General features: G+C 34.1%; 1 protein-coding gene across 5 annotated transcripts in view; it reads left to right on the plus strand.

Annotated features, from left to right (window-relative positions):
• The first annotated feature begins 3,952 nt into the window (after positions 1-3,952).
• LOC110097078 (WD repeat protein iqw1) overlaps positions 3,953-27,674 on the plus strand; it is an 82,227-nt gene continuing 58,505 nt past the window's right edge. For 2 of the 5 annotated variants that reach the window (XM_020823306.2, XM_020823307.2), the window contains exons 1-2: positions 3,955-4,160; positions 7,844-7,912. In XM_020823306.2, coding sequence (XP_020678965.1) covers positions 4,089-4,160; positions 7,844-7,912 — 141 coding nt within the window. In that variant the 5' untranslated portion in view covers positions 3,955-4,088. Of the gene's footprint in view, positions 4,161-7,843; positions 7,913-24,395; positions 24,481-27,674 lie in introns of all 5 variants that reach the window. The other 3 variants (XM_020823308.2, XM_020823304.2, XM_020823305.2) reach the window with 3 other exon arrangements.

The following is a 27,674-nucleotide window of genomic DNA, read 5'->3' on the forward strand; positions in this document are numbered from 1 at the left end:
GTGAAGAATTTAAGGAAATAAAGAAAAAAATTATTTTTTAACTTTGAGGAAAAAATTATATATTTTTATTTTTTTAATTTTACGAAATATATGAATCCAAGATTTACCAGCTATAAAATTCACAAAGATAAGCAAAGTAAAACCCAAAAAAGCATGAAATTAAATGTAGGAAAGTAAAAAAAAAAATACAAACAATGTTTTTTTAGCAGTTTGGTTGAAATGGACTTACGTCTGTTCTCCGAAGATGCTCCTTTTAGACATTGATATCTTATGCTTATTTGTCATTTAGTGAGGTAGAGAAACCCTTCTCCCTTACGAGGTGAGAAATGACCTTTAAATACTAATTTGATCCCGAAGAATCTCCCTCCTTTAGCCTCCTGACACGATGGAGATGCCAAATCTGCCTTCTTATCTATGTATGGTAGAGATGCCAAACCTTTCTTTTGCTCCTCACACAATGAAGATTTCACTCCCTCCTGCTGCTCCTCACAAAATTGAAGATGTTGTTCTTTAGCCTCCTCGACTAGTGAGTCTTTCACCCAAAGATGTTTTTCCAAAGCTCTTCTCATAGAGCTTCACAACCACAACACAAGGACCCAATGTGTAGGCTAACAAGAAAAATCATGTGTCTCCCTCACACTCCTTGAAACCCTCAAGAAAAGCTCTCCCTCAACCTCACATTCTCACTCTTAGGTGGTTTGGATACCCAATTACAAGCAATGAAACTCCTATCATTCTAAAAATCTCTCTCCCAAGAAAAACATCTATGTCCACTGAACATCAATTCTTATGTGAATTAAATAAATTGGCTATTTAAATAAAGTTTTAATTTCAATTTTCATTAACCCTAATTGCACAAAATGATACTAGGTTTGTATTGTCTAATTAGTTTAATTCCCGTCAAAGATCTTCCTCTATAATATACAATTGTACAGTACAATTACTCATATCAAATCAAGCATCATTCATGATGAATCGAGGTAATTATTAGGATTTAATCATGATTCAATTTCTTAATATATGGGACCAATACGCAATATTCATTAATGTTTGTACAATACGATCATTTCACAATAATCTAATTTTGGTAAGATAGAATTCGACGGTGGGGTTTATCAGAATAGTCGATCGTCATATACAATTGAAAGTTGTTGATAAGTGTAAATAATATATTATTTTTTAAGTTATATTTTCAATGAAAATGTGTTATTTTAGTTATATTGTGTGGAAAAAAATACATAAAAGACATAAAATTTTAAGTTTCATATAACCTTGCGACGTCACAACAAACAACTTCGCATGCCATTAAAGACACCAATGGTGCGCCAGATTATCGACATTGCAGCGCCAACTTCTTTGTTAGACAACTTCACGGTGACACACTCTATAATGCCTCGGCGCCCAAATTGCTCTTTCGGTGCCACATCTTTTGAAAGTTAACAGTACCACAATGTAGTAGTTGTAACTTCCCAATGACACATCCTATCAGCTAAATGACGTGATTGTTCACTAAGTAACTGATCCATGTTAGACTCGATAGAAAGTCACACACAACTCCCTTCCCCGTAGTGGAGGCAGAGCAGTAGCACAACGTCGTTAATTCAATTGTTGGGCACAAACGACGTTGATCTTTCAAGCACCACAGTGTCAATTGCTTAATTTGTATTTTCCTATAAATAATCATTGCATTATGTTTGTAAAGGGAGTTCAGTCATTTAGATAATTTTAGTACAATTCATAGTGTTTATCTTAATTTTCCTTAGGGTGACAACTAATGAAATTTAGAAAAGTCACTATATCATCATTAGAGTATTTGACTCATGTTTATGAAAATAAATTTGTATTTAAATAGAATGAGTGTAGAGGAGATCCATTGAACCATTCTAATGATATTTAAAATTAGGTGTAATGTGGAGCCTCGAGGGAGGAAAGTAGTCATGACCAAGAATATTTAATTTGTATCCGTCATTAAGGAGATGATATAACTGTAGGAAGTTGGTGGACATCCTTTGTTCCTACACATGCTCAAAATAAAATTACAATTAAAAGATATTTATTAGGAAAATATGTTATTTATATTAATTAGTCCAAAATATTATATCTATATATTGTATTCATCATCTTTATCTAATTTTATTTAAATTATTGAATCTCCATAATATCCATTTTTATTGAGTTGGATAATTATTGGATTTGAATAAACAATAGTAGTTGATTGCTAAAAAGCACACTTCATTGTGGGTTCGACACTCTATTATATCACTTTATTATTTGATTCAACATGTATACTTGCGTATATTAAGTGAAGTTTACTAATTTATATCAAAAAAATTTTATGCATTGCTTTGGGGAGATGATTCTTAAGCATTCATTGTTATAATTCAAATTTGCATTTACCCATAGCCCCTATTAGTCATATAATACGATTAGTTATAGTTTAATTTGATTAATTTGATTTAATTAAATACTATAATTAATTTTTGGATTAATAAATCATACAATAAGATTAACCAAAAATTCAAATATTTAATTTTTATCTCCCTTGTATGTGTGTGCTCGATTAATTATCTAGTCAACATGTACCTAATATATAAAAATAAATCATGAAAAATGAAAAGTACATACTCTATTATTACAAAATAATTTATACCTTAACGCTGCATTATCTTTCTGATTCTTCAATTCAATTCGATGCTAGTTATACGTGAAATAGTTAGTGTCACTCAGAAGTACAAGATAATGTATATAAAATAGGAACAAATAAATAATCATTCAATAATATTTTTAATCATCAAAATATAATGCCCGTACTAGATTTAATAGATTTGATAAATTTTTTTGATAATGTTTAAGAATAAAAGAAGAATTTAAGATTGTGGTAATAATAAATAATCAATATTAGGTGTCATGTAATTGAATTAATGGAGAGATCATTTGAATATTTTGATAAAATCATATAAGTATATATAAGTCCTAGCTAAACTTAAAAATAACCCAAAAAGCAGTACTTTCTCTTTCATCCAAATATCTACTTTAAGAACAATTTATGAGATTGTTTGAAATTATAAACCTTAAAATATCCTTAAAAAAGATTGTTAAAATATTAACCTAAAAAAAGATTGTTTGAAATTATTCAACATTATTTGTAAGAAAATATCCTTAAAATATCAAAATGATGATTTATAAAATAGGCCTTAATAATTAAGTTGATGAATTAAAGATAATGATGATGATGAAAAAAATATTATTTTATGTGTAATTTTTTCATGGACAACTTAAGCATTATCTCCTAATTTTATAAGTAATTTGCATAATTTTACAAGGTAGGTTTCTTTTGAGACAGCCCATGTTTTTTAAAACTCTTTTTCTATCACAATTTTAACTATAATTTTCAAAAGATAAAAATTTAAATAATAAATTAAAAAAATATTTAAAAATAATATATTACATATTTTCTAACACAAAAGTAATAAAAAAAAGAGCGCTGGTGGGCCGGGGCTCTGTCTGTGGAGAAATTATTCTGCACGGCCATCAAACTGTTCAAAGATAAATTATACCATGTCATAACAATGTTATATAGAAAAAAATTGGGGGATTTACATACATACCACTTTATATTATTTTAATATCAAATATATCATCCATACTTCATTCCCACCACTCATATATTTCATTCCTATTTCCTATCACTCATATTTGATATGAATGTGAACTATGGGTGATATATATGTAATATTAAAATTTTAAGTATTAATATATGTAAATAAAATAATATATACTGATATATATGCAAATCTCCTAAAAAAATTACATGACACATTGTAATTAGTCACTAAACATCTTTGGTGACCGGACAAAATAATTTATCTTTTCTGTGAAAGGAAAGGTGGATAGAGCAGCCAAGCCTTCATCTACCGTCGAACTGACTTTGCGTTAAATTAATAAAATAAACAAAGCAAATGCGGCAAATTTTATTTCAGAGTGACCTGACCAACGGAAGAGCGGGCGATGCAGGCGGGACGAGGAGGCCGAGGATAGCAGATAGATTTAGGGTTTGAGCTTTGATTCTCCGGTTTTCTCGCATTCCAATGGACTTCTGGAATCATCCTGACGGTAACATTAACCACCATCTGGAGAGCAGGCGCATCGACTCTCTCCAGGTGATCAATCACCCAGCGCTATTTCATTCTGCTCTTGGCGTCGAGGGATTTCTTTTTGGATGGATGTAAAGGTTGCTTTGCGCAATCGTGTTTAGTTCTTGCTAGCGCGTCTTGTCCCTGACGACTTGAATGCTGTCATGTGTTGGGAGCGAGGATATTCATCGTCTATGACCAAGAAATTTCTAGTGTTCATTCACCTTCCTTGCCTTGAGCTAAAATCCGTGTTTTTCAGGCCTTTAGATTATTCTGGGGATCATGAACTTTTGCTAGTGGATTTCACAAAATGTTTTTTCCTCGGGATAAGCTCTCTCTGCTGGCGGCAAGGAAGTTGTGCTTTAATGTCACGTTTATCTACGCTTTAGCCTGTCTTTCCACCGGTGTTCATTTGAATGTGCAGTGTACACTGGTCTGATTTTCATTAATGAATCGATCTATTAAAGCTGAGAACGGTTAGCGGGGTATGAGATTCTTGATTAAGAAACTCAAGACTTGCGAGGAAAGGCTTTTGTTGTCCTTGATTTGTTTCTTATTTAAAAACTCCCCGGGTTGAAGGATTACAATGCCAGTCTTCATTTCATTTACTGTTATGCTGGCCATAGCAAGGCTTCGTCCCGGAGTAGAAAAAAAGCATATTTTGAATACAATTCACAATTTGACACAGGATTTGCCATATATATTACTTGATGTACAATTTAAGCTTTGCACTGCAAACAATTCTAATTCATTGCAGTCCTTTTAAATGTAAAGTTAGAAAGATGGGGACAAGTTTTTAGAAGATAAATCACATATGATTAGTGGAATTACAGTCGAGCATATGATATTTAATTTTAAATCAGTGCGATGCTATTGATTATTAAGCTATTTTATTAGAAGATAATGGGATAACTGTTGCGATATGTCTTAGTATGTTAACTTTATTATACAGAAGAAAGTTTTTATACATGTTTGGAGTGAAGACTTGGGAATTCAAATGATAAAGTGATTGTAAAGTACTATGTGATAAGAGAACATCATGGATGCTGAAATGTAATTTGTATTGAAATGCAATTACACTAGCTATGGTGTCATGGAGACTTGGTAAATTTTATAGCAAAGGAACTAATACCATTATGCTGTAGGGATAATCTAGGGAAACAAGGAGATTATTGATAGACAAAGTAAACTGAAAAAAAAGAAAATAGAATGTCATGTTGAATATGTGGCAAATATAGACGCGATAGATAGAGAAATGATTATATCAGGAGGGTTATGGTAGTAACATTCATAACATATAACATATTAAAAGATAGATTTTAGGTGGTTTGGAGGACCATGTTTGTTCCTATTTTTAAGAATAAAGGTGATGCATAAGAGTGTGAATTATAGAGAAATAAGTTAAGATATCATACATTAACATCATGATAGTATTTGAGCATATGTTACAGTGAGATATTAATGTTTCTCAAAATCAAATTGGTTCATGCCGGGTAGGTCTACTATGAAAGCTATACATTTGTTGAGAGATTTGATGGAGAAGTATATAGAGAGAGTAAGGTGGATCTACATATGATATTATTGATTTAGTGAAAAAGATATGATAAAGTTTAAAGAAACGTGCTCTGGAGAGTTCTAGAAAAGAAAGGAGATAATAATAATGCTTATTTTAATTCATTAAGGATATTTATACATAAGTTGTTACTTGTATTCAAACACAAGGTTGTTTGACCAAGTATTTTCCTATTTTAGTTGGATTACGTTAAGGACCAACTTTAATCCCATATCTTTTTTTTAGTCATTGATTTTATTCTAGACATTTGCAAGAGGATGTACCATGGTGTTTGCTTTTTGCTTATGATGTTATTATTGTTAATAAGACTAGAGAGAGAGATAGTTTAAAGAAAACTTGAATTATGGAGTTCAATCTTAGAGTCTAAAGGTTTTCACTTGAGTAGATCTAAAACCAAATATGTGGAGTGCAATTTTTACTAGTAATAAATATAGTAGTAGAATTGTGATACTGGATGATCAAGTCATTAATATGAGTGTACATTTTATATATATTAGGTTTATTATTTAAAGTGATGGTGAAATGATGGGGGTATTATCGGTAGAATTCAAGTTGGATGGTTGAAGTGGAGGAATGCATTGGGCCTCTTGTGTGATAGAAAAGTACTACTCAAGCTTAAGAGAAAAAATTATAAGATGTTGGCCATTAAAAAAAAGCATAAATTAAGTGTTGCAGAGATGAGGATGCTCAGGTCGTTGAATGGTTTTACACTTCGACGAATGGTTTTACACTTGGAGATATAATGCGAAACGAGTATATGCGTGAAAAGGTTGGAGTAGTTCTAATGGAAAATAAGATTATAGAGAGCCATCATAGATGGTTTGGTTACATAAAACGTCTGCCTTCCGATGATCTGGTTAGGAGAGCAAATGTTTTAAATTTGTCATATGTTAAGAAAGTTAGAGGTAGATCTAAAAAGACTTGGTTATAAAATATTAGAAATGCCTTTTTTTTATTAGATTTAAATGAGAATTTGATTTTTAATACAATAGAGAAAAATGATTCATGTTGCTGAACCCACATAGTAGGATAAAGGTTTGATATTGTTATTGTTTTGTTGGTTAAATACAATAAATGATAGAGATGAACAAGTAAGTAGAAGAAAATTAATGTAAAATGACCAGGTAGAAAAAGTGGTGGATTGAAGATAATTTGTATAAAAGTTTTGTAAAGAAGATTTGCCTAAAATAGATTTACAACCTTATGAGAGACTTAATTGGAATGAATGAAGAATGAGGATTTATAAAGCAGATCCCAAATAGTTGGAATAAGGCTATTACTGTTGTTGATGATGCTTTTTACCAATAGTATTTCATCATTTGGCTTTTCTTAAAATGTACTGCTGAATATTGGGTAGAGTTGTCCGTTATGGTCTAAGGTTAGTAAATTTAGGTGAGTGCTTTGGCTTTGTAAGTTTATTTACTGTTAACAAATTGATTATTTTTTTAATTGCATTGTCAGCATGTAAAAGAACTTCATTTTGTATGTCAGTTTTATGTAAGATGTTTAGCAGTCTAATGGACAATGTGGACTTGCGGTTTTTTTTTTAGCAAGCTTTCCATCGTTTTATGTATACCCGTTATAAATTTATTTATTTTTTTGCAGTCTTCCTATGCTCAAATGCATTCACTTGTAGAAGTTTTTGGCCTATTAGTGGGATGAAGCATTCTGTTAGGATTTACTAAATATTATGAAGGTTTGGACACGTTGGTCCCGCATGCAATTTTATTTACCAGAGATCTAACACAATCTATCATGAAATAATTGTTCCTTAAGCCCTGTACATAGATGCTTTCCATCCGGATATTTGATTGTAGCATTTAGCCTATGTGCGTTTGTTCTACTAAATAGTTTTTATATTGCTATTTCTGTATACCATTCTTCTCCGTTATGTTTATACAGTTTATAGTTTTCTGTGACAACCAATGAATTGGTAACAATACACTAAGTAAAATTCAGCATGTCTCACTAATCTCGCAGCTTCCGAAATCTATGACCGTTTTTCCTTTTTTTTTTTTGTTATTTTTCTATCATGCAGTGCATGCTAACCTTAAGCTTCATTTTTCTTTTACAATTTAACTTAATTGCTTTGATATTTTTGGGCTGACTTACATGTATGATTTTAATGATAACTTAGGAGATGAACCATCGGTTGCAAATGCATTCATCTTTGGTTCGAAGGCTTGCCCTTGATAAAGTCATGGAGGTTTGTCTTTACAAGTGTATTTGATGTCATTTAATTTGTTGCAAGCTATTGATAAGTTGTGTGAAACTTCAAATATCATAAGCTTTTATGCCTTAATGTTCCAACTGTAGCTATTATTTGTCTCTTTTTAAGCATTGATTTGTCTATATTTAGAGGCAGTTGATAGGAAAAACTTGTAGATCTCAAGTATTTCCTATCAATCTTCGGAAAATAGCAAGAATCCTTCACAAAAGTCCGCACAAAATCACGAAAATAGTAGATAATTTGTATTATTTGATGGAAGGAAAACGGAAAATAGCAAGATACAATTGATCCTCTATTTGAGAGGAGGATCGATCTCTCCCAAATCTCTAAATGCCGCTAGAGCCCAAAGAAAACCTAAATCTAAGAGATCTCAAATTTCAGCCAAATTAAAGATGCCCTAACTCTAGGAAAATAAAGTATTTAATACATACAAATCAAAAGGAAATCCCTAAACAATCACTACATTCAAAATTCCCTTCCAAATCCCTCAAAGATCCTTCCTAAATGGCTCTGTTTGAACCCGACGAGCGTGCGGCTGAAACAGGAGGGTCTGTCCCACGTGGACCGGCTGAACCGGTCCATTGGACCGGTCTAACAATACTCCCCTCCCGAAGATCCACCTTGTCCTCAAGATGGAGATATGCTCGTGTTCCGGTTGAGGTGGCCATCCTTGAGGTGGCTGAAAATCCTTACCAATTTGCTGAATTAGGGGTTGCCCTGAAAGAAAAATTTCCCTTCCCTCCTTCCTGATCACATCTAGCTTGTGCAGTCCAACCAGAAAATCTTTCCCCACCTCTTGAAGGCCCTTAACCATGGTCTTTAATGATACCATGGCTTTGGATAGCCCTGCATCTCCCCTTATAACCATCTTTCTCCCATCCACCATTAGTTCCATCGTGAGTGCTCCCCAATTTTCCTTGGTTTCCTTTAAGGTTTGCAACCACTTCATTCCCAGGATGACATCAATACTTCCTAATTCTAGTGGAAGAAAATCCTCCCTTACTTGAATCCCTTGGATGGTCAACATCACTCCTCTACAGATCCCCTGGCCTTTCTCTACCTTCCCTATACCTATCATCACTCCATAACAACCGTTGTCCACCAATTTCACTCCCAATTAGTCGACGACCTAAGTGGAAATGAAATTGTGGGTAGCCCCACTATCAATTAGCACCACCACCTCCCTGCCCTCTATCTCCCCCTTCACCTTCATGGTATGATTCGTAGTGAATCCTACCACTGAGTTCAGGGAAACTTCAGCCAGATCCAAGTGTAGCTTCTCTTCCATCTCCTCTGTCTCATCCTCACCTCCCTCAGTTTCCTCGTCATCGCAGATGGTGAGAACCTGAAGAGTTTGGTCCTTGCACCGATGCCCTGGCGTATACTTCTCCTCGCACCTAAAACACAACCCCTTTGCCTTCTTCTCCTGCATCTCATTCTCTGTTAGTCTCTTGAAATTTTCTCCACTCCCTTCTACTGGCTTCTCTCTGGTGGTCTCATTAATGTTGCCTGAGGCAGGCCCCTTGGGTGCTAGAAGAGTTGTCGTAGTCTTGTAAGAGCCTCCTGAGCTGCTGCTCCTAGCTCCCTTCTCCAGATTCTTGTTATTTTCCACCAGCTGTGCCAACATCTCCCCCAAGTCACTAGGCATCAGAACTTTCACTGCCGCTCGAATCTCTGCCTTCAACCCCTTCATGAAGTTCCCTTCCAATACCGTATCTGATAATCGCTCCACCCTACTGGCTAGGTGCTCAAACTGTTCCCGGTAGTCTGCTACTGATCCCTCCTATGCCAGAGCAAAGAACTGCTTATAGAAATCTCCTCCCCGGTCGGTTTGAAAACGTTCTATTATGCAGTCCTTGAATTCTCTCCAGTTCTTGATAGGTCTCCTCTGATCTCTCCACTTGTACCATGACAGTGCCTTCCCCTCCAAACATAGGCCTGCTGTTGTTAGTTTCTGCTCCTCTGTTAGTCCATTAACGACAAAGTACCTTTTCACCTTATAGATCCACCCATACGCATCCTCCCTCTCGAAGATAGGCATATTCAACTTCCACACCTTATGATATCCACCATTCCCCCTTATTCCTCCATAGCTTCTCCTCTCCCACGTGCTCGGCCCACTCCACGTCTCCCGGTTTTCCCTTGCCCTGCCATAGCTCAAACCCCCTTCAAATTCCCATCTTCTTCCTTCAAAATCATCACCTCGACGACCATAATGTCCGTCCCGGCATTCCCAATCAACACTCCTTTACTCCGTCCCTCCATACCCATACCTACCTCCTTTATCCTCCCTTTGGAAAGACTCCAGATAGGGTTTCCTTCTTTCTCCCTCTACGATTTCCACTTCATCTTCCTCCCTACGAATTTCAGAATTCGTGTTTTTTCTTTCCTCCTCTTTCGTCATGGAAGCCGCCGTTTGGTTGTGGATTTCCCATTCTTTCTTCATCATGTCCCGGAGATCGGTTACTTGTCCTTCCTTGGAGGAAATCCTTTCCTCCACTATTGTCTTGATTTGGTTCATCTCCCCGTCAAGCCTTTCTTCTAGCACATCAACTTTCTTGGCCGCCATCTCGATCCGAACTTCTGTAAATCCAAAAATTCCCGATTTGGATTACACAAACAGCTCTTCGTCCCTTCCCGATCAAAAATCAGCTGTTCACCAGAATCAGCCCACGAACGATCCCAAGGCTTGCTTTGATACCAATTTGATAGGAAACACTTGTAGATCTCAAGTATTTCCTATCAATCTTCGGAAAACAGCGAGAATACTTCACAAAAGTCCGCACAAAACCACGAAAACAGTAGATAATTTGTATTATTTGATGGAAGGAAAACGGAAAATAGCAAGATACAATTGATTCTCTATTCAAGAGGAGGATCGATCTCTCCCAAATCTCTAGACACTGTTAGAGCCCAAAGAAAACCTAAATCTAAGAGATCTCAAATTTCAGCCAAATTCAAGATGCCCTAACCCTACGAAAACAAAGTATTTAATGCATACAAATTAAAAGGAAATCTCTAAACAATCCCTACATTCAAATTTCACTCCCAAATCCTTAAAAAATCCTTCCTAAATGGATCTGTTTGAACCCGACGGGCGTGTGGCTGAAACGGGAGGCGGAGGTTTCCGCCTCGATGCGCCTGGACCGGTCCCACGTGGACCGGCTGGACCAGTCCATTGGACTAGTCTAACAGCAGTCTACCTAAATGTTCTGTTGTTCTGCAGATAATATTCAATCTTCTTTACAACTGTTTATGTTGTTAGGATTTAGGAATGGTGGGCACATAGAAATGAGTTTCTTTAAACTACTTGTCTAGCTAATTTTTCATTTAAATCATTTGGTTTTCTTTTCTTATTTCATTTAAATAAATATTCAACTTTTTTTACAAGTTTTCATGATGCTAAGATTCATCCTAATGATGGGCTCACAACGACAACTTATATTAAACTACTTTTCTTGTCAGGCTTACACTTATTAAATCATTTGGTTTTAATTTTCTTTTTTATTTCTGACATCTAGAACTTTTGGATGTGTCCCTGTTTTTATGTCTTTGAAGATTTGTTGTGACTTACTAGATTCAAACAAAGGATTGTATCGAAATAATACATGAACATCAAATTTAAATGCAAGCATGCCTACTAGAAAAAAAAAAAAAAAAAACGTTGAAGTTTTGGATATGCTGATATATTTCTAAAGTGATATCGATCCTTCAACAAAAACAACAACAACAACATCATGTCATGTGTGGTCAGCTACACGAATCATTTCTCTCCATCGTGTCTTGTTAAGAGTCAAAATTTCATTTAAATTTAATAAAAAATTTATTTTTTAATATTTTCAGTCAAGTCTTTTTAGGTATACCTTTATCTTTTTTAACATAGGCCAAATCCAATACATCAACTCTTCTAACTTGGTCATCGGAAGGCCGACATTTTATTCGTCCAAAGTCCAAACCATTTAAGCTGACTCTCCTAAGCTTATCTGCCATTGAGACTCCCTTTCACATACATTTTCATTTCCCATTCTATCTCTAATAGTGAAGCCACTCATCCATTTGAGCATTTTCATCTTTGTAACACTTAACTTTATGCTTCTCTTTTAATGACCAACATTTTGCGCCATTAAGCATTGCATGTTTCACCATAATCTTATAGAATTTCCCTTTAAGTTTGAGGGGTACTTTTTTAACAAATTTTTATGATGTTAAGGTTCACCCTATTTCTTCATCACTTTGAACAATAGATTCAAGATATCTAAAACGTGTACTTTTATTAATGTCTTGATCGCCTAAAGTCACAATACCGCCACTAGAACATTACCACTAAATTTACACTCCATGGAATGATCTCGATCCATTCCATCACATTTAATTAAACCATAATAATTGTAAACTTTAGTTGAGCTTTTGTGTGTGAAAGGCGCAAATCCTTTATCTTTGAAAGCAATTGATTTGGAGGCCAATTGCTTTAGTAGAAGTGTAGAACTTTTATGATTTTTACAATTTTTCTTGGCTATCAGTGATCTATAATGAACTCGTCAGCACAATATGATTGCATTATGATATCAATTAACTTGGGAATACTGACACTGAAAGCTATGAAATTGATAGGATTTTATACAACCTACGATATTTTCAAGCATGCATACAAAGATCTAAGATTTGCCCATAAAATTAAGTGCAACGACCTACCAGGAAAATAGATTACCTTGAAATTCATCATCAAATCCCTAATTAAGGTAGCTTGCATTCATTCTTTCCTTCTTTATGGGATCAATTAGAGAGAGAGAGAATATAAGTATCAAGGTAAAATGAGAGAGAATGGTTTCCTTGTACATAATTAGAGAGATCGGAGAGAAAAGGAGGGATTGATATTCCCTTTCTTGGATGGAGTGCCCGACAACCTCAATGAAAGAAAGAAGATCCTTTGATAGAATAAGAGAGAGAGACTATCTATCAATTGAAGTGTTTTGTATTCAATTGATTTCAAACCTAGTCATAGGCTCTTTTTATAGATATTGAAATTTTTAATAGAGAAATAAAAATTTAGGTGAAAAATTTAAATTTAGCCTAAAAATAAGAAGCATTTGTAAATATCAGGTTAGAATAATTCCTAACCGTTCTAGATAAGCTATTTAATAAGACAAATCCTTATCTCGACACTTAACATATTCATTTTGATAATTAAAAGGAAATTATCTTGATAGAATTAGGGAGTGTTCCTCGAAATCCTTTTTTTTGTTATTGGTCATGGATAGAGAATTTTGACTCTTAACGATACATAATGGAGAAAAAGATTCATGTAGCCGACCCCACATAGTGGGATAAAGGCTTGTTGTTATTATTGTTGTATTGGTCATGGATAGAGAAATGAATTTATTGGTTTTAATTTAGCATTTTCTTTGATTCTTTAGAGTTAATTAGAACTTTGTTTTGTCCCCTTTCTTATGATTAAAATCTTCTCTGAATGTGATGCGGGCAAAAGATATAGGGAGCCTATACCCTTCGCCCACAAAAGAGACACGACGGACTTCTAACGACGAAATTGAGGAGGAGAAAAGAGACGAGAACAATAGGGAAGAACAAACTCTTACATTTCACTTTAAACTAAACAAGTAAAAAAACTATGACGACGACTTACAAACAACACGACAGACACCCTAAAGTTGCTGCACTTTGAGAAGAAGGATACATGTGGAGCGGCACTTGCGGAGAGACGAAAGAGATTAGAAGCCCGAGAAGAAAGGGTGGAAAGAGCCCGCAGGATTTTCGGAGGGGATGAGGAAAGAAGGTTGGAGAGAGCCCGCAGGATTTCCGAGCAACCCGCAGGTTAACAGATTTTCGAAAAATCAAATATCATTCACTATTCAAAACATTACATAACCCCTCATATTTATGAATTTTTATTGCGTCCTCCCACCTGACGTAGAGATACGTCCTCCCACCGCTAAAAAATTCGGTTTTTGCTCGGTATTGCTAGCTATTATTTGGTATTAACGAAGAATATCATCATGTGAAGACCAATACCGAGTTATACCGAGCAATACCGAGCTATACCGAGCAATACCGAGTTTTTTCTAGGAAAAACTAGGTATTTTTTTTTTGTATTGCTCGGTATAGCTCGGTATAACTCGGTATTGGTCTTCACATGATGATATTATTCGTTAATACCAAATAATAGCTAGCAATACCGAGCAAAAACTGAGTTTTTTAGCGGTGGGAGGACGTATCTCTACGTCAGGTGGGAGGACGCAATAAAAATTCCATATTTATAGGTATGAAAGGGGAATACAAAAGGACACAAACATTAAATTAACACATAATTCAAAGCATTAAAAAGCATAGAAATCTCCCCCCAAAGCTCTCGGTTTACACCCAAACCAGGAACCAAGGAGACAGCCACGGGAGACGAAGGGAACCGCACGGACCGAGAGCCCCAACCACGGGAAACGAGGGGCGGACACGGAACAAGGAGCCAGCCGTGAGATCCCAAGAGGTAAAGCACAAAATTCAACTTCCCATGGTGGAATTCAAGGAGCCACACATGGGAAGACTAAACAACAATTTTGAATTCCCAAAAGCCATATTTTGGAAATCCAAGAGACAACTTTTAAGACATTAAAAACTATAATAAAAGTGCATTTAATAAAGATAAATATGAACTAAAATTGTTAGCTCATAATGAGCTAACCCTTAGTTCAATAAATGAACTAAAGTTCAGCTCATAAATGAACTAAAAGTTTAGCTCAAATATGATGAACTACTAGACTCAAGGGAAGCCAAAATATGATTTATTTTGGACTAGTGTTGACCCCCCCTTTGTCTACATCAGAATGATAGGATTTGTGGAGTTAGTTTGGATTTATTTAAATATCTCCTTGGACGGCTATATGTAAACTCCTTATTTTTAACCCATCTGGCATGATTCTAGGTTTTTATTGATACCATATGCCATCTTATTTAAACTTGTAGAAAGTACCTTGGCCTTGATTTGGCATGATTAAATGTTATATTTTATTTATTTACTCAATTCAATCCTAATTATCAGAGTTTGGTTAGACTCTTGGATCATGCTTTCCTACTTTTTAAGTTATGGAGACTAATTTTGTTTTCCCTATAAAGAAAAATGTGTTGCACAGAGTCAAATGTTGACCTTCGTGGTTAAATTCCTATGGGGGGTTTTGGGGTAAAGCCCCTGAAAGGAATGCTAATAAATAATTTGATTGAGAATGATGATGATAAAAAAAGTGTGACATCGGGAATCACCAAATTTGATGGATTTTACTTTACATTATGGAGGATGCTGATATACGATTATCTTTTTGACAAGCAGATGCACTTGCCCTTGAATAAGAAGCCTGAGACTATGAATGATGTAAAGTTGGAATCCCCTTGATGGACATGTTCTTGGAGTGATATGGTTGACGGTGATGAAGAACATTGCTAGCAAATTGGCAATGGTAAATTTCATTGCTGTTTTGATGTCAGTTGTTAGATATATATACCATAAGCCATCAATATTCGGCAAGTTATATTGAAAAAAAAAATCTAAAGATGTTTCAGTAGTGGAACACTAAAACAAGTTCAACGTGATCATGAATCAATTGGTCTTAGTAGAGATTATATTTGATGATGAAATGTGAGCTCTTGGTTTGGTTATTGAATTGCTAGGAACCTATGAGGGTCATCGTAAGAAATCCAACAGGGAATTCAAAACTAAAGTTATATGATGATCGGGATGCTTTTTTTGTAGAGGTCCGAAGGAGATTTTCTTGAGAAGTCTAGTCGTCAAATTATGTTTTGAATGCTGAGGCTAGGGGAGTTTTGAGATGTCTTCCAACAAGGGTATTTATAACATGGGAAAATCGAAGAATGATAGAAGCAAGTCTAGCAATGGATAGATTGTGGGGTGTCAGAATTATGCCAAGATTGGTCTCTTGAAGGAGAATCGCAGATAACTGAAGAGAACAATGATCATAAGTATGATGCATCGAACCTAGTCGTTGCATAGATACATGATATTGATTCTTTGGTGTTAGATTTAGACACTTCTTTTAATGCCACTGTACGCCTCAAAATGTTGGAGGACTATATTGCCATGAATCATGAAGATGATTCTTTGACTGATGGTGAACCTTGGGATATTGTTAGTGTTGGTTACATTTGGTTGAAAGCGGGTTAACATGGCAATTTGGAAGACTTCAATGGTGAAACATATGGCTAAGTTGATTTGCAACTTAATTTCAAGAGGGCAATTGTATGGTGAAGGTCATTATAATAGTGGTGATCAGAAAGTCATTAAGGGAGCCATGGTGGTTTCTCTACAACAACAACAACAACAAGCCTTTATCCCATTATGTGGGGTTGGCTACATGAATCCATTTTCTCCATTATGTCCTGTTAAGGGTTAAATTCTCATCTAAATCTAATAAAGAAATATCATTTCAAATATTTCTAAACAAGTCTTTTTAGGTCTACCTCTATCTTTCCTAATATAAGTCAAATCTAATACATCTACTTTCCTATCCGGGTCATCAGAAGGCCACCGTTTTATGTGGCCAAACCATTTAAGACGATTCTCTCTAATCTTATCTCCACTGGAGCTACTCCAAACTTTTCATGTATATGCTTATTTCGTATCCTGTCTTTAAGAGTCAAGCCACTCATCCACCTGAGCATCCTCATCTATGCTTCTCTTTTAATGGTCAACATTCTGCACCATAAATCATTGCAGGTCTCACTAATATTATGCTTCTCTTTTAATGGTCAACATTGCACCATAAAGCATTGCAGGTCTCACTAATATTATGCTTCTCTTTTAATGGTCAACATTCTGCACCATAAATCATTGCAACTCTCAACTTAATATTATGCTTCTCTTTTAATGGTCAACATTCTGCACCATAAACCATTGCAGGTCTCACTATATCTTATAGAATTTTCCCTTAAGTTTGAGAGGGACTTTTCTATCACAAAACAAGCCCGATGCATTCCTCTACATCAACCATCCAACTTGAATTCTACTAATAATATCTCTATCTATTTCACCATCACTCTGAATAATATACCTAAGATGTCTAAAACGTGTGCTCTTATTATGACTTGATCGCTCAAAGTCACAATCCCCCCACTAGATCTATTATTACTAAAATTACACTCCATATATTCAGTTTTAGATCCACTCAAACGAAAGCCTTTAGACTCTAAGGTTGACATCCATAATTCATGTTTATATCAACAAGAAGAATATCATCAGGAAAAAGCATACACCAAGGTACAACCTCTTGCAAATGTCTAGTGAGAACATCCATAACTAAAGCAAAAGAATACGGGCTTACGACTGAACCTTGATGTAATCCAATTGAAATATGAAAATACTTGGTCAAACCAAAACCACCTTGTGTTTGAACGAAAGTAACAACTCATGCATATATATCCTTAATGACTTGAATATAAGCATTATTAATCTCTTTCTTATGTAGAACTCTCCATAGCACTTCTCTTGGAACTTTATCATATGCTTTCTCTAAATCAATAAAAATCATATGTAGATCCTCTTTATTCTCTATGTACTTCTCCATCAAACCTCTCAATAAATGTATAACTTTCATAGTAGACCTACTTGGCATGAATCCAAATTGATTTTGAGAAACATTAGTGTCACACCGCAACCTATGCTCCATAACTCTCTCTCATAGTTTTAAAGCATGACACATTAACTTAATTCCTCTATAATTCACACAATCTTGTGCATCACCTTTATTCTTAAAATAGGAATCAACACACTAATTCTCCACTCATCTGACATCTTTTTAGTCTTCAAAATAATATTAAAAAGTTTAGTAACCCAAGAAATTCCCTCATTTCCTAAGCATTTCCATACCTCTATTGGAATATCATCAGGCCTCTTTAACTTCGGTTTTACTAATACGCCGATAGAATAAAAAATCTTTATTTTTATTTAGGGTGCTAAGATCACTTAAGTCAATTGCATTCTCATAATCTTCATTAAAAAGTTTAGCAAAATATCTCATCCACCTTTGTTGAATATCCTTTTATAATAAAAGCACTTTTTGATCTTCATCCTTAATACACTACACTTCGACTAAATCCTTCCTACTCCTATCTCTTTGTTTAGCTAACGTGTGTGTGTGTATATATATATATATATAATCTTTTGTCCTCAGTATTTAATCTATTATATCAATAATTAAAAGCTAAAATCTTTGCATTACAAATTGCTTTCTTAGACTCTGTACGAGCCTCTTTATATCTTTCCTAATTATCAGTGTTTTTACAACTAAACCAATTTTTATGACAAATATTTTTATTTTTTATATTTTCTTGCACATTTTGATTCCACCACAAACTATTTTCACTATTAGTAGCTTTTCCCTTTGATACCAAACACATCTTTTGCAATATTCTTAATATTACTAGCTATTTTTTCTTACATAACATTAGCTTCCTCCTAAATAAACAAAATCTTAAGATCTAGAATATTACGCTAAAAAATATTTTTGTTAATATTATTTAAATTCTTCCATCTAATTTTAGAACAATGATTTATTTTATTTTTAATATTCTTCCCCTTTATCTTAAAGTCCAAAACTAATAAACGATGTTGGGTACATAAACATTTACTCGGAATAACTTTACGATCATTGCAATTTAGACGATCTATTTTTCTTATAAGAAAATAATTAATCTGAGTTTTACTATATCCATTCTTATAAGTAATGAGATGCTTATCTCTTTTCTTGAATGAGATATTAGCAATTATAAAATCATAAGCTAAAGTAAAAAAAATCTAATATTGACTTACCACCATCTCTAGTCGCTTCACCATGAATGATTTTAAAATCATCAATCTCTCTATCAACATGTCCATTTAAATATCCTCCAATAAATACTCTTTGTTTCAGAGGTATCATTTGTATTAATTCTTCTAGGTCATTCCAAATTTTAATTTTAAACATATATCCAAATTTGCTTGAGAAGCCTAAATGTTTATTATATTAATAATTTTAGCATCAACAACAATCTTTGAAGCTATAATTCCATCTCTAATTCTATTAATTTTTACAACATTATCCTTCAAATTCTTATCTATGATCACACCTACACAATTTCTAGTACGACTCCTACCAGAATATCATAGTTATCCTAAACTATCAATTTTCTTAGCCTTCTGTCCAACCCATTTAGTTTTCTCAATACAAAGAATATTTATCTTCCTATGGATCATAGTATTTATTTATTCCATTAATTTGCATGTAAGATAACCTATATTTCAAGTTCATATCATAATTTTATTTTCATGGACTAGTTTTTTTGCCCACATCCGTCCATGATTTGGGAACCCTTTTCTATTTAACACTGCATCCGAGCGTTGGTGCAATGGCCCTTACTCACTTGTTGTTGTATTCAGGCCATACAACACTTTGGTTATAGAGAACGCATTAGTATTAACTCAACGTATTGAAGGATTATTGTCATGATTATGTGACAAGTTTTATGTTCGTTGTCAACTACTTAATGCAACCCTCAACTTTTCTCATCCAGGACTTGGGACCTGACAACGACAGTGTTAATTCCATGGTGGTTGCTCTAAAAAATAAAATTAGACTCTTTATATGACTTATAGAGATACAATTGCAATTGTTAAATTTCTCCACAAATTACAACTTATGGCACTGTGAGTTTGGGCTTATGAGTGAGAAGATAATGATAGCGCTTCATTCAAATGGGTGACTACCTAATGTAAAGTTTGTTGGGCATAGCTTCTATGAATGCTATATCTTTGGAAAATAAAAAAAAGGTGAGCATCATTATAGCAAGAAGATAGCTTAAAATTATAAGTTGGAGTTGGTGCATAAAAACGTGTAGGGGGTCTTATTTGTTGCTTCTCTTAGTAGTTTCAATCATTATTTGACAATTGTTGATGTTGTGAGTTTATGATTTTAAATGGTGGGAAGGATTTGGTTGAGAATGAAACAAGTTGGAAGGTTAAGCACGTGCAGCTAGATAATAGAGAATAATATATAGATGATTTAAATAGTATTGTGCAGATAATGGCTTCAAATGAAGTGGATCATTTTAGGAATATCTCAATTTAATGGTGGTGTTGAAAGGATGAGTAAAATATTTAATGAGTGTGCTATGAGCATAAGATTGCATGCTGGATTACCAAAAGTGTTATGGGCTGAGGCTATTAGTAGTGCAACATACTTGATTAACAGAGGTTTATCAATACCATTGTATTTTATAATGCTAGAGGAGGTTTGGGGCAGTAATAAGGTATACCTTTCTTTTGTGAAAGTGTTTGATCGCCTTTCCTATATTTATAGTGATTCTATCGTTAGATGCTAAATTTAAGAAATGTTTCTTTATTAGCTTTGGTGATACCAAGTTTTGTTATTACTTTTTGGATGAATAAAGTCGAAAAGTTTTTAAGTCTAAAGATGTGATCTTTAATGATGATATCTTGTATAAAGGCATGTTGAAAGAAAACTTTGAAAGCCCTAAAGCGCTTAAGCCGAGTGTGATCCCATTGAAAGGCATTCCTATAGCTTAGATTGAAAATGCATGTATCATAGGACGAGAGAACATAGTGCTTAAAGAAGATCAATGACTCATGTTTCTTCAATCAAGAGGTCTAGCAGAATTGTTAAACCATGACAAATATGCTATATTGAATTGCAGTATTGCACTATTTTGTTGACTGAGAATGATGGACAAGAGATTGTAAATCCATGAAAAAATGAAAATTCAATCAAGCGGGAGCTGGTTATAAGGATGAGATGGAATCATTGTTATGTAATTAAGCAAACATGTTATTGATATAATTACCATAGGGAAAGAATGCCATCAGAATAAGTGTTTGTATTGGAATAAAGAATATTATTATTGTAGTAACCAGTACAAGACTAGATTAGTTAAAGATTTTTGCATAAAGAAGAAAAAACTAGATTAGTTGTTAAATTTTTTTAGCATAAAGATGAAATTAACTACTGGGAAATTTCTCTTTTGTGGTGAAATCAACTACAATTAGAATGATAATTGCACTAGTGGTGAAATTACTTGCACTTGGAGAAGTTGGATACTTGGATGTAAATACAAAATTCTTAATGGTGATTTGGAAGAAGAAATTATATGAGATTCGTATTACAGGGGAAGGAGAGAATGATAATGCAAGATGGTGGTATAAGAAGTTCAACTATTTCATGAAAAATAATGATTTCTTGATATGTCAGTCAGATCGCTATTGTTATGTGAAGACCTTTGTTAATTCGTTCAAAATTTTATTACTTTATATTAATGATATGCTTATAGCAGTTGGAAGTAAACAAGAAATTGATAAGTTTAAAAAGCAATTGTCTAAAGAGTTTGCAATGAATGATTGGGTGTTTCTAAACAAATCACTAGGTTGAGAATTACAACGGATAATGATATTTTGATATCGTCATAGGAAGAATTAATGAAGGTGCTTGACATGCTCAAATTATAATTTGTCAAACTTGAAATTACTCTTATGAGTAGTTATTTTAAGCTAGCTAAGGAATATTCACCTTCAATAGTGAAGAAACAAGCCCATACGAAAATGTACCTTATGCATCACTATTCATAGTCTCTTATTTATGCTATAGTGGGTACTATACCTTCGAGAGTGAAGGACCAACAATTAGAGTTGTAAGTGGATACATTAAGTTTTCCATGCAAACAACAATGGGAGGCAGTGAAATGGATTCTCAAGTATTTTAGAAGTACTATAAACTATGCTCTATGTTTCAAGAAGCATAACTTGGAACTATAATGATATGTTGATGCTGATATAATTGAAATTGTTAATGGTAGGACCGTAGGAAAAATAATATCGGGTATCTTAGCACTCTACTTGGTACGGTTATCAATCAAGTCATAAAACAGTTCGTGATCTTTCTATTACTAAGGCAGATTATATTGCTGTGATTGAAGCAAGCTAGAAGATGGTTTGTTGCAATTTTTTTTTGGGAAAAAATGGATTAAAAATATGAGCAGAGTGTGCTATATTGTGTGTGACAATTACAATGCTATTCATGTAGCAAATTGTCTAATATATCTTGCTAGGACAAAGCACATTAAGTTTGTTATCATTACATGCAATTAGCATTGTTTGTTGGTATTTTAATGCTTGAGATTATTTTAGTTTATATGTTAACAAAGATTATTTTGATTGAGAAATTGTAGTTGTGTGCAACTATAGTTGGACTTCTCCACTAAAGGCGAAGAGTTGCTATTGCTACAGTAGATGTCACGACCCGACCCGGATACTCAAACTAACGAGAAGGGGACTGGTTGGAGGGTTAATACTATTATTATCAATCTAAAACTATCTCGATAAACTGAAAGAGCCGCTAAAACCTCAAAATTCTAAACAAAATTACATAAATAATTTCATTTGGAGCGATTCACATACGATATATGTTCTCATTTATTCTACTCATTTTAGCTAATGGTGCTATACCTATAAATGTTTTTAAGTAGGAAGAGTGAGTCATAAGTCATAACAGAACTTAGTGAGTAAATTATACTTCTAAAATTATAGTAATCCAAGGCATTAGGAATAATATGCATGATCATTTCAAAACATAAAATAATTATATTTAATTAATTCATATCCAAAATGTGTTCATTTATATTATGCATATATCATATCTATGAAATATATCATATCTTTATCCTTTCTTAATAATATATCCATCACAGGAGTCTCTGTCTAAAATAGTACCAATGAAGGTACTCATTTCTAAGATATTTTAAATTTAATATAAAAATAGTTTCCTCCTTTCAAAATACACATTATCTCATAAATGATCTATTCTTCTCAATTAGATTCATACTAATTAACTTATTAATTATTTAATTAAAATCATGAACGCATATAATAACATTAATCATTTAAATCTAAATTTTAATATAGATTTATATAAAATTTTAATAAATAAGAAACTTACCTATTACTCCTAGAAATTCCCCTCATGCCTCTCTCTCTCTCTCTCTCTCTCTCTCTCTCTCTCTCTCTCTCGGTCCCCCTCTTTGCGTTTTATAGGGTTGAAACGTTTCACTTCCCGTGACACCACAAGCCAATTGACGCCCCCCTCCATTCGGCCTCTGCAACTCCAACCGGCAGAAGCACTCTTCGTCTTTCTCGCAGAAACGAAACGACAACCCCTCCTTTCTTCCTCAAATCGATGGAATGCTTCATCTTTTGTGATTCCAAGTAATCAAATCGGCATCAAGTTTCTTTGTCTACCTTGGTTCGTGTTATTACAGCAGAGATGTGATGATTGATTAGTTCCAAATATTGTGAAGTTGTGGAGTATAATTTTTTTCTTACGAAGAAAAGTAGAAAATGCGTTAAGCAGACTTAGTCACCGATCGACACTCATTTTAAGGTCACCGTGGGGGGTTAAAAGTGGGCGTGGAGCCCTTAAATGGTATCCATTATTTTTTGGTTATTTCTTTTATGATGTGTTGGGGATTTTACTTTTTTTGATGTTCTAGGTTTTTTCTTTATAAAGGAGGGGAGGGGGTTTGGCGTCGTCTTTGTATTATATTTGATAAATTTGGTTTATAATTCTCTACAATAAAATCACAGTAAAATCTGTAGCGATAATTACATAGTGTAGCCATTAATTAGTTAAATTTATATAAAATTATGTATTTTTTGTGCATTGATAATTTTTTTCACTATTTTTTGTTCTTTTTGTCTCTGTGTATAGATTATGTTTTGTCCCAACACATTTAAGCTTATTTTCCCTATAAATCATCATTAGTCATAAAATAAATAAAATTTGTAGTTGATAGCCAACCCAAAGAATGTTTTAGCTGTTTCTATTGTTGGTAATTGACCCATGAAATGTAGCTGGATCATTTTATATGTCCAACTCTGAATATAATAGTCATTCTCACTATTATAGATGACCTATAAGTTGCAGGCACTCCCGATGAAGAAGTTGGTTCAAATTCCTTTTAAGTAGCCATCTCTATGGTGGTGGGAGTAACCCATAGTATTAGCTGACCAGTGATACTTGATCAACCTAATTAGGAGTTGAGTGAAATCTATCCTCCTGGAAGTGTGTTGTGTGAATGGTCCATTGTCACAAGTTGCTTCATTCTAAAGTTGTACCCACTGCATGCATTTTGGTGCTGTGTATGCTTCTTTGGATCAATCTTTTAGGACTTTAGCTCCCTTTGTAAAAAATTTTTACACCTCTATAAGTAGATTAGGAAAGGAAAACAATTTCTTCTTGCTCTTGATTGATAATCATCTCATCATGCTGCTTAGTTATAATGGCTGCAGATTCCTGTTGGCTATTGAATTCCTTTTAAATCTTTGATTGATTAGCCTTTTTTGATACCCTCTGATCATATCTAACCTCTAAATCGATGGATGATCCTCTTATGTACTCGCTAGGTCTCTTACTAGCCTCTTGTGGTCCTCTTGGGTACTCATCCTGTTCTGGGCTCTCAGCATGATTGAATGGTTTCAACATTTGGAGGTACCACTTTTTCTGAACTGCATGCATTAATATGGTTGCTCAATTAATTGAACAAACTTCTTTATTCTCATAAATCTCTCATCTATTCTTCTTCGATCTAGATTTTCAATGATTTTCCAATATGTGGAACATACACTATGATATCAACTTGATCTGGAATGAACTTGACACTATGATACAATTTTATTATGATATCAAATGGCTTGAAGAATAATACAGCAAAATGCTATGGAACTGGTAGGATTTTTAATGCAACATAGGATTTTTTTAAAAGAGAACATGCAAAGATCTAGGGTTTTTCTATGAATGACCAAGGAGACCCTAAAATTGATGGTCAAAAACCTAATTAAGTTATCTTGCATTTACTCCTTTTTAAATCAGCTAGAAATGGAAAATGCTGAGTATAATTATAAAACGAGAGAGAGAATGACTTCCTTCTAGAATTGGAGAGATGGGAGTGGATGGCTCCGTTTTTCTTTTCTTGGATGGATTGGCCAATGACCTTAAGAGAAGAGAGGAATTAGATGGTAGAATAGGCTATCAACTATTTGTTAATTGAATTAATTTGCATTAAATTAATTTTGAAGTTCAATTCCCTGATAAAGAAAATAATTTATTTACTTGGAAATCAAATCTAGCATAGAAGTAGGAAGTACTATGAAAATATTAACAAGATAGGATAAATCCTAATCATTTTAAATAAGCTATTTTATAAGATAAGCCTTTATCTAAATACTTATAATCCTCATAACCCCCTTTAGTGAGTGTCATGTTATGTAGAGAAAGATAGAGAGACAGAGGAATTTGTAGTTTAGTTTTGCATATTTCTGGATTAGTTAGAGTTAGAGCATTTTTTTTCCTTCTCACCATGTTTCTGAATTTCTAGCATGATTTGTCGTATTAGTTTTGAATCATTCAAAAGCTCATTGGATGGTTTGTGTAAGGCCTCATTAATGATTTTAATTGTAGAGTTAGGTATTGACTTTTTCAAAACTCGAACAATCCATCAATTTTTAGCCTCCTTGTTGAAGTGGTTGAAATTCATATCCTACGCCCTTATTTTTGTCTCATTTGACATAAATTAACTTTTCAAACTTTGATATCATAGGTCCCCTTAGTTTGAACTTACATGAATCCCATTGTACTTGATTTGACATGACTAAACGTTTGATTTTACTAACTTTGGATCTAATTTAGTGCTTGTTGGGATGAGTTAGGGCTTGAAGATATTCTTGATCAATTGTTTGTTAGGGCAATGTAGTTACCTTAATGCAACATGGATGCCACTCTTTATATGAATATTTTTTTATGGTTCATTCCTAACTGATAAATGTAGTTCATCATTAAGTGCTAAGAGGTGATTGTGATCTCTTAAAAGAAAGCTCCATGCATTCCTATAAAAAATATTTAAGTTTTTTCTCCTCGAGAAATATACATTAGTACTACATCTCACCTTTGATATCGAGATTTCTATTTAATTATGAGGTTTAGTTATTTGTATAGAGTGAAATTCTTATAATTGGCCAACATTTCCAATTAGGAGAGCAATGTCACTTAAGGATGTGCTCGACTTTGCATTTTAAGGAACATACTATTTACAATATATATGAAAATGCATTTAGGGTGGATTATAAACCCTATCAAGATCCCATAATTTAATTATTAAGGTAAGGCCTGGTGGACCGCAATCCAAAGAGTTTGGGAGCTTTAATCATAACTCTAATTAAGCCTCATGCTTTGTCCATAAAAAATAGACTAGTGAGTTGAAGCTATAATACCAGTAGCAGTTGGGTGTCTTGTGAGGCGTCATGGTTCCAATGATCTTTCATCCAACAAAACTTCCCAATATTTGAGATGAGCATCTAGCTTGGTATAGAGATGTTGGACTGTTGGTATAGAGTAAAGAATCCTTGGCAGATCATAGAGGCTATAACAAGGTTTTGAGGTGAGACTCCATGGCATAGAGATGGCAACACACTAGATTATTGTATTGTCCATCAATCTATAATAGATGTGGCGAAGATATGCGATTCAAGTTTGGCCTTACTTGATGTATGCAACTTGAAACAAAACACAAATAGAGAACAAGAAAATCAAGCTAGCTCTTTAGAAATTTAAGAAACCACTTGGAGAACAAAATAGGCTAAATAAACAACTAAATTTCAGAATAGAAAAGAAGCGATCATCCAACAAAGCCAAAGCAAAAGAAACAAACTAAAAACAAACAAAAGCTATCCTCAGACCATCCTACAAGAGGACTCCTCACATGCACCGATTGTAGGAATATATATTTCAGATAATGTTTAGATATGCAAATCAATGGTCCACCACTGCAAAGGGGTCCAACGTCCTTCCAAACTCCTCTAGCAAATGCCACCAAAACAGCCAACAAACTTTACCAACGGAACTAGAAGAAAGATACAAGTGGAGTGGAACTTGCGGAGAGAAGAAAGAGGTTAGAAGCCCAGACGAAGGGTGGAGAAGTTCACAAGCCTTCCAAGAGGTAGAAGAGGGAATGGACAAAGCTCTCAAGCTTTTCCAAGAAGAACCCGCAAATTATAACAACTTTGCTCTCAATATTCACCAACCCATTTCATCTCAAAGCATCTCATATTTATAGGCAATAGAGGGAAACTAAACAGCCCAAAAGAATATTTCAATTCCACATAAATGGGGAATCGAAAATCTAACAGATCATGTACAGAAATCCCAAACGGCACAACAAATCTCAAGGAGGAGGCCACGGTTCTAACAGCCAAGCACAGGAATCAAACAGGTAAATATCGGGTCCAACAGCCAACTTCATTTCACGGTAAAAAGGGGACCACAAGAAATAAAGAAGGCAACAAACCGAAGAGTCAGCAGCATTTCGTGGGAGGAAAACCAGCAGGAAAACTGCAGTAGGTCAAGAGACAAAAGGAAGATGAAAGAACAAGTTCCACTCACCAAATCTTGCTCCTTTTCTCTTTAATTTCATTATTAAACATCAGCTCATTATGAGCTTCACCACTATATGATCATAATGAGCTGGCACAACTAGAATTTCAACAAACCAAGCTCAAACCACTAACAGCCAAGGCCCATCTGAAACCAGCAAACTTCCCCTAAGGACATGATGGACCCCAAAACCAGCAAACCCAAAGTAAGCATAATCCAAACCAATTCCTACCATGATCATTGGATTTACCACCATC

This window comes from Dendrobium catenatum, unplaced genomic scaffold (assembly GCF_001605985.2).
Source record: "Dendrobium catenatum unplaced genomic scaffold, ASM160598v2 fragScaff_scaffold_1347, whole genome shotgun sequence".
Classification (NCBI taxonomy): domain Eukaryota; kingdom Viridiplantae; phylum Streptophyta; class Magnoliopsida; order Asparagales; family Orchidaceae; genus Dendrobium; species Dendrobium catenatum.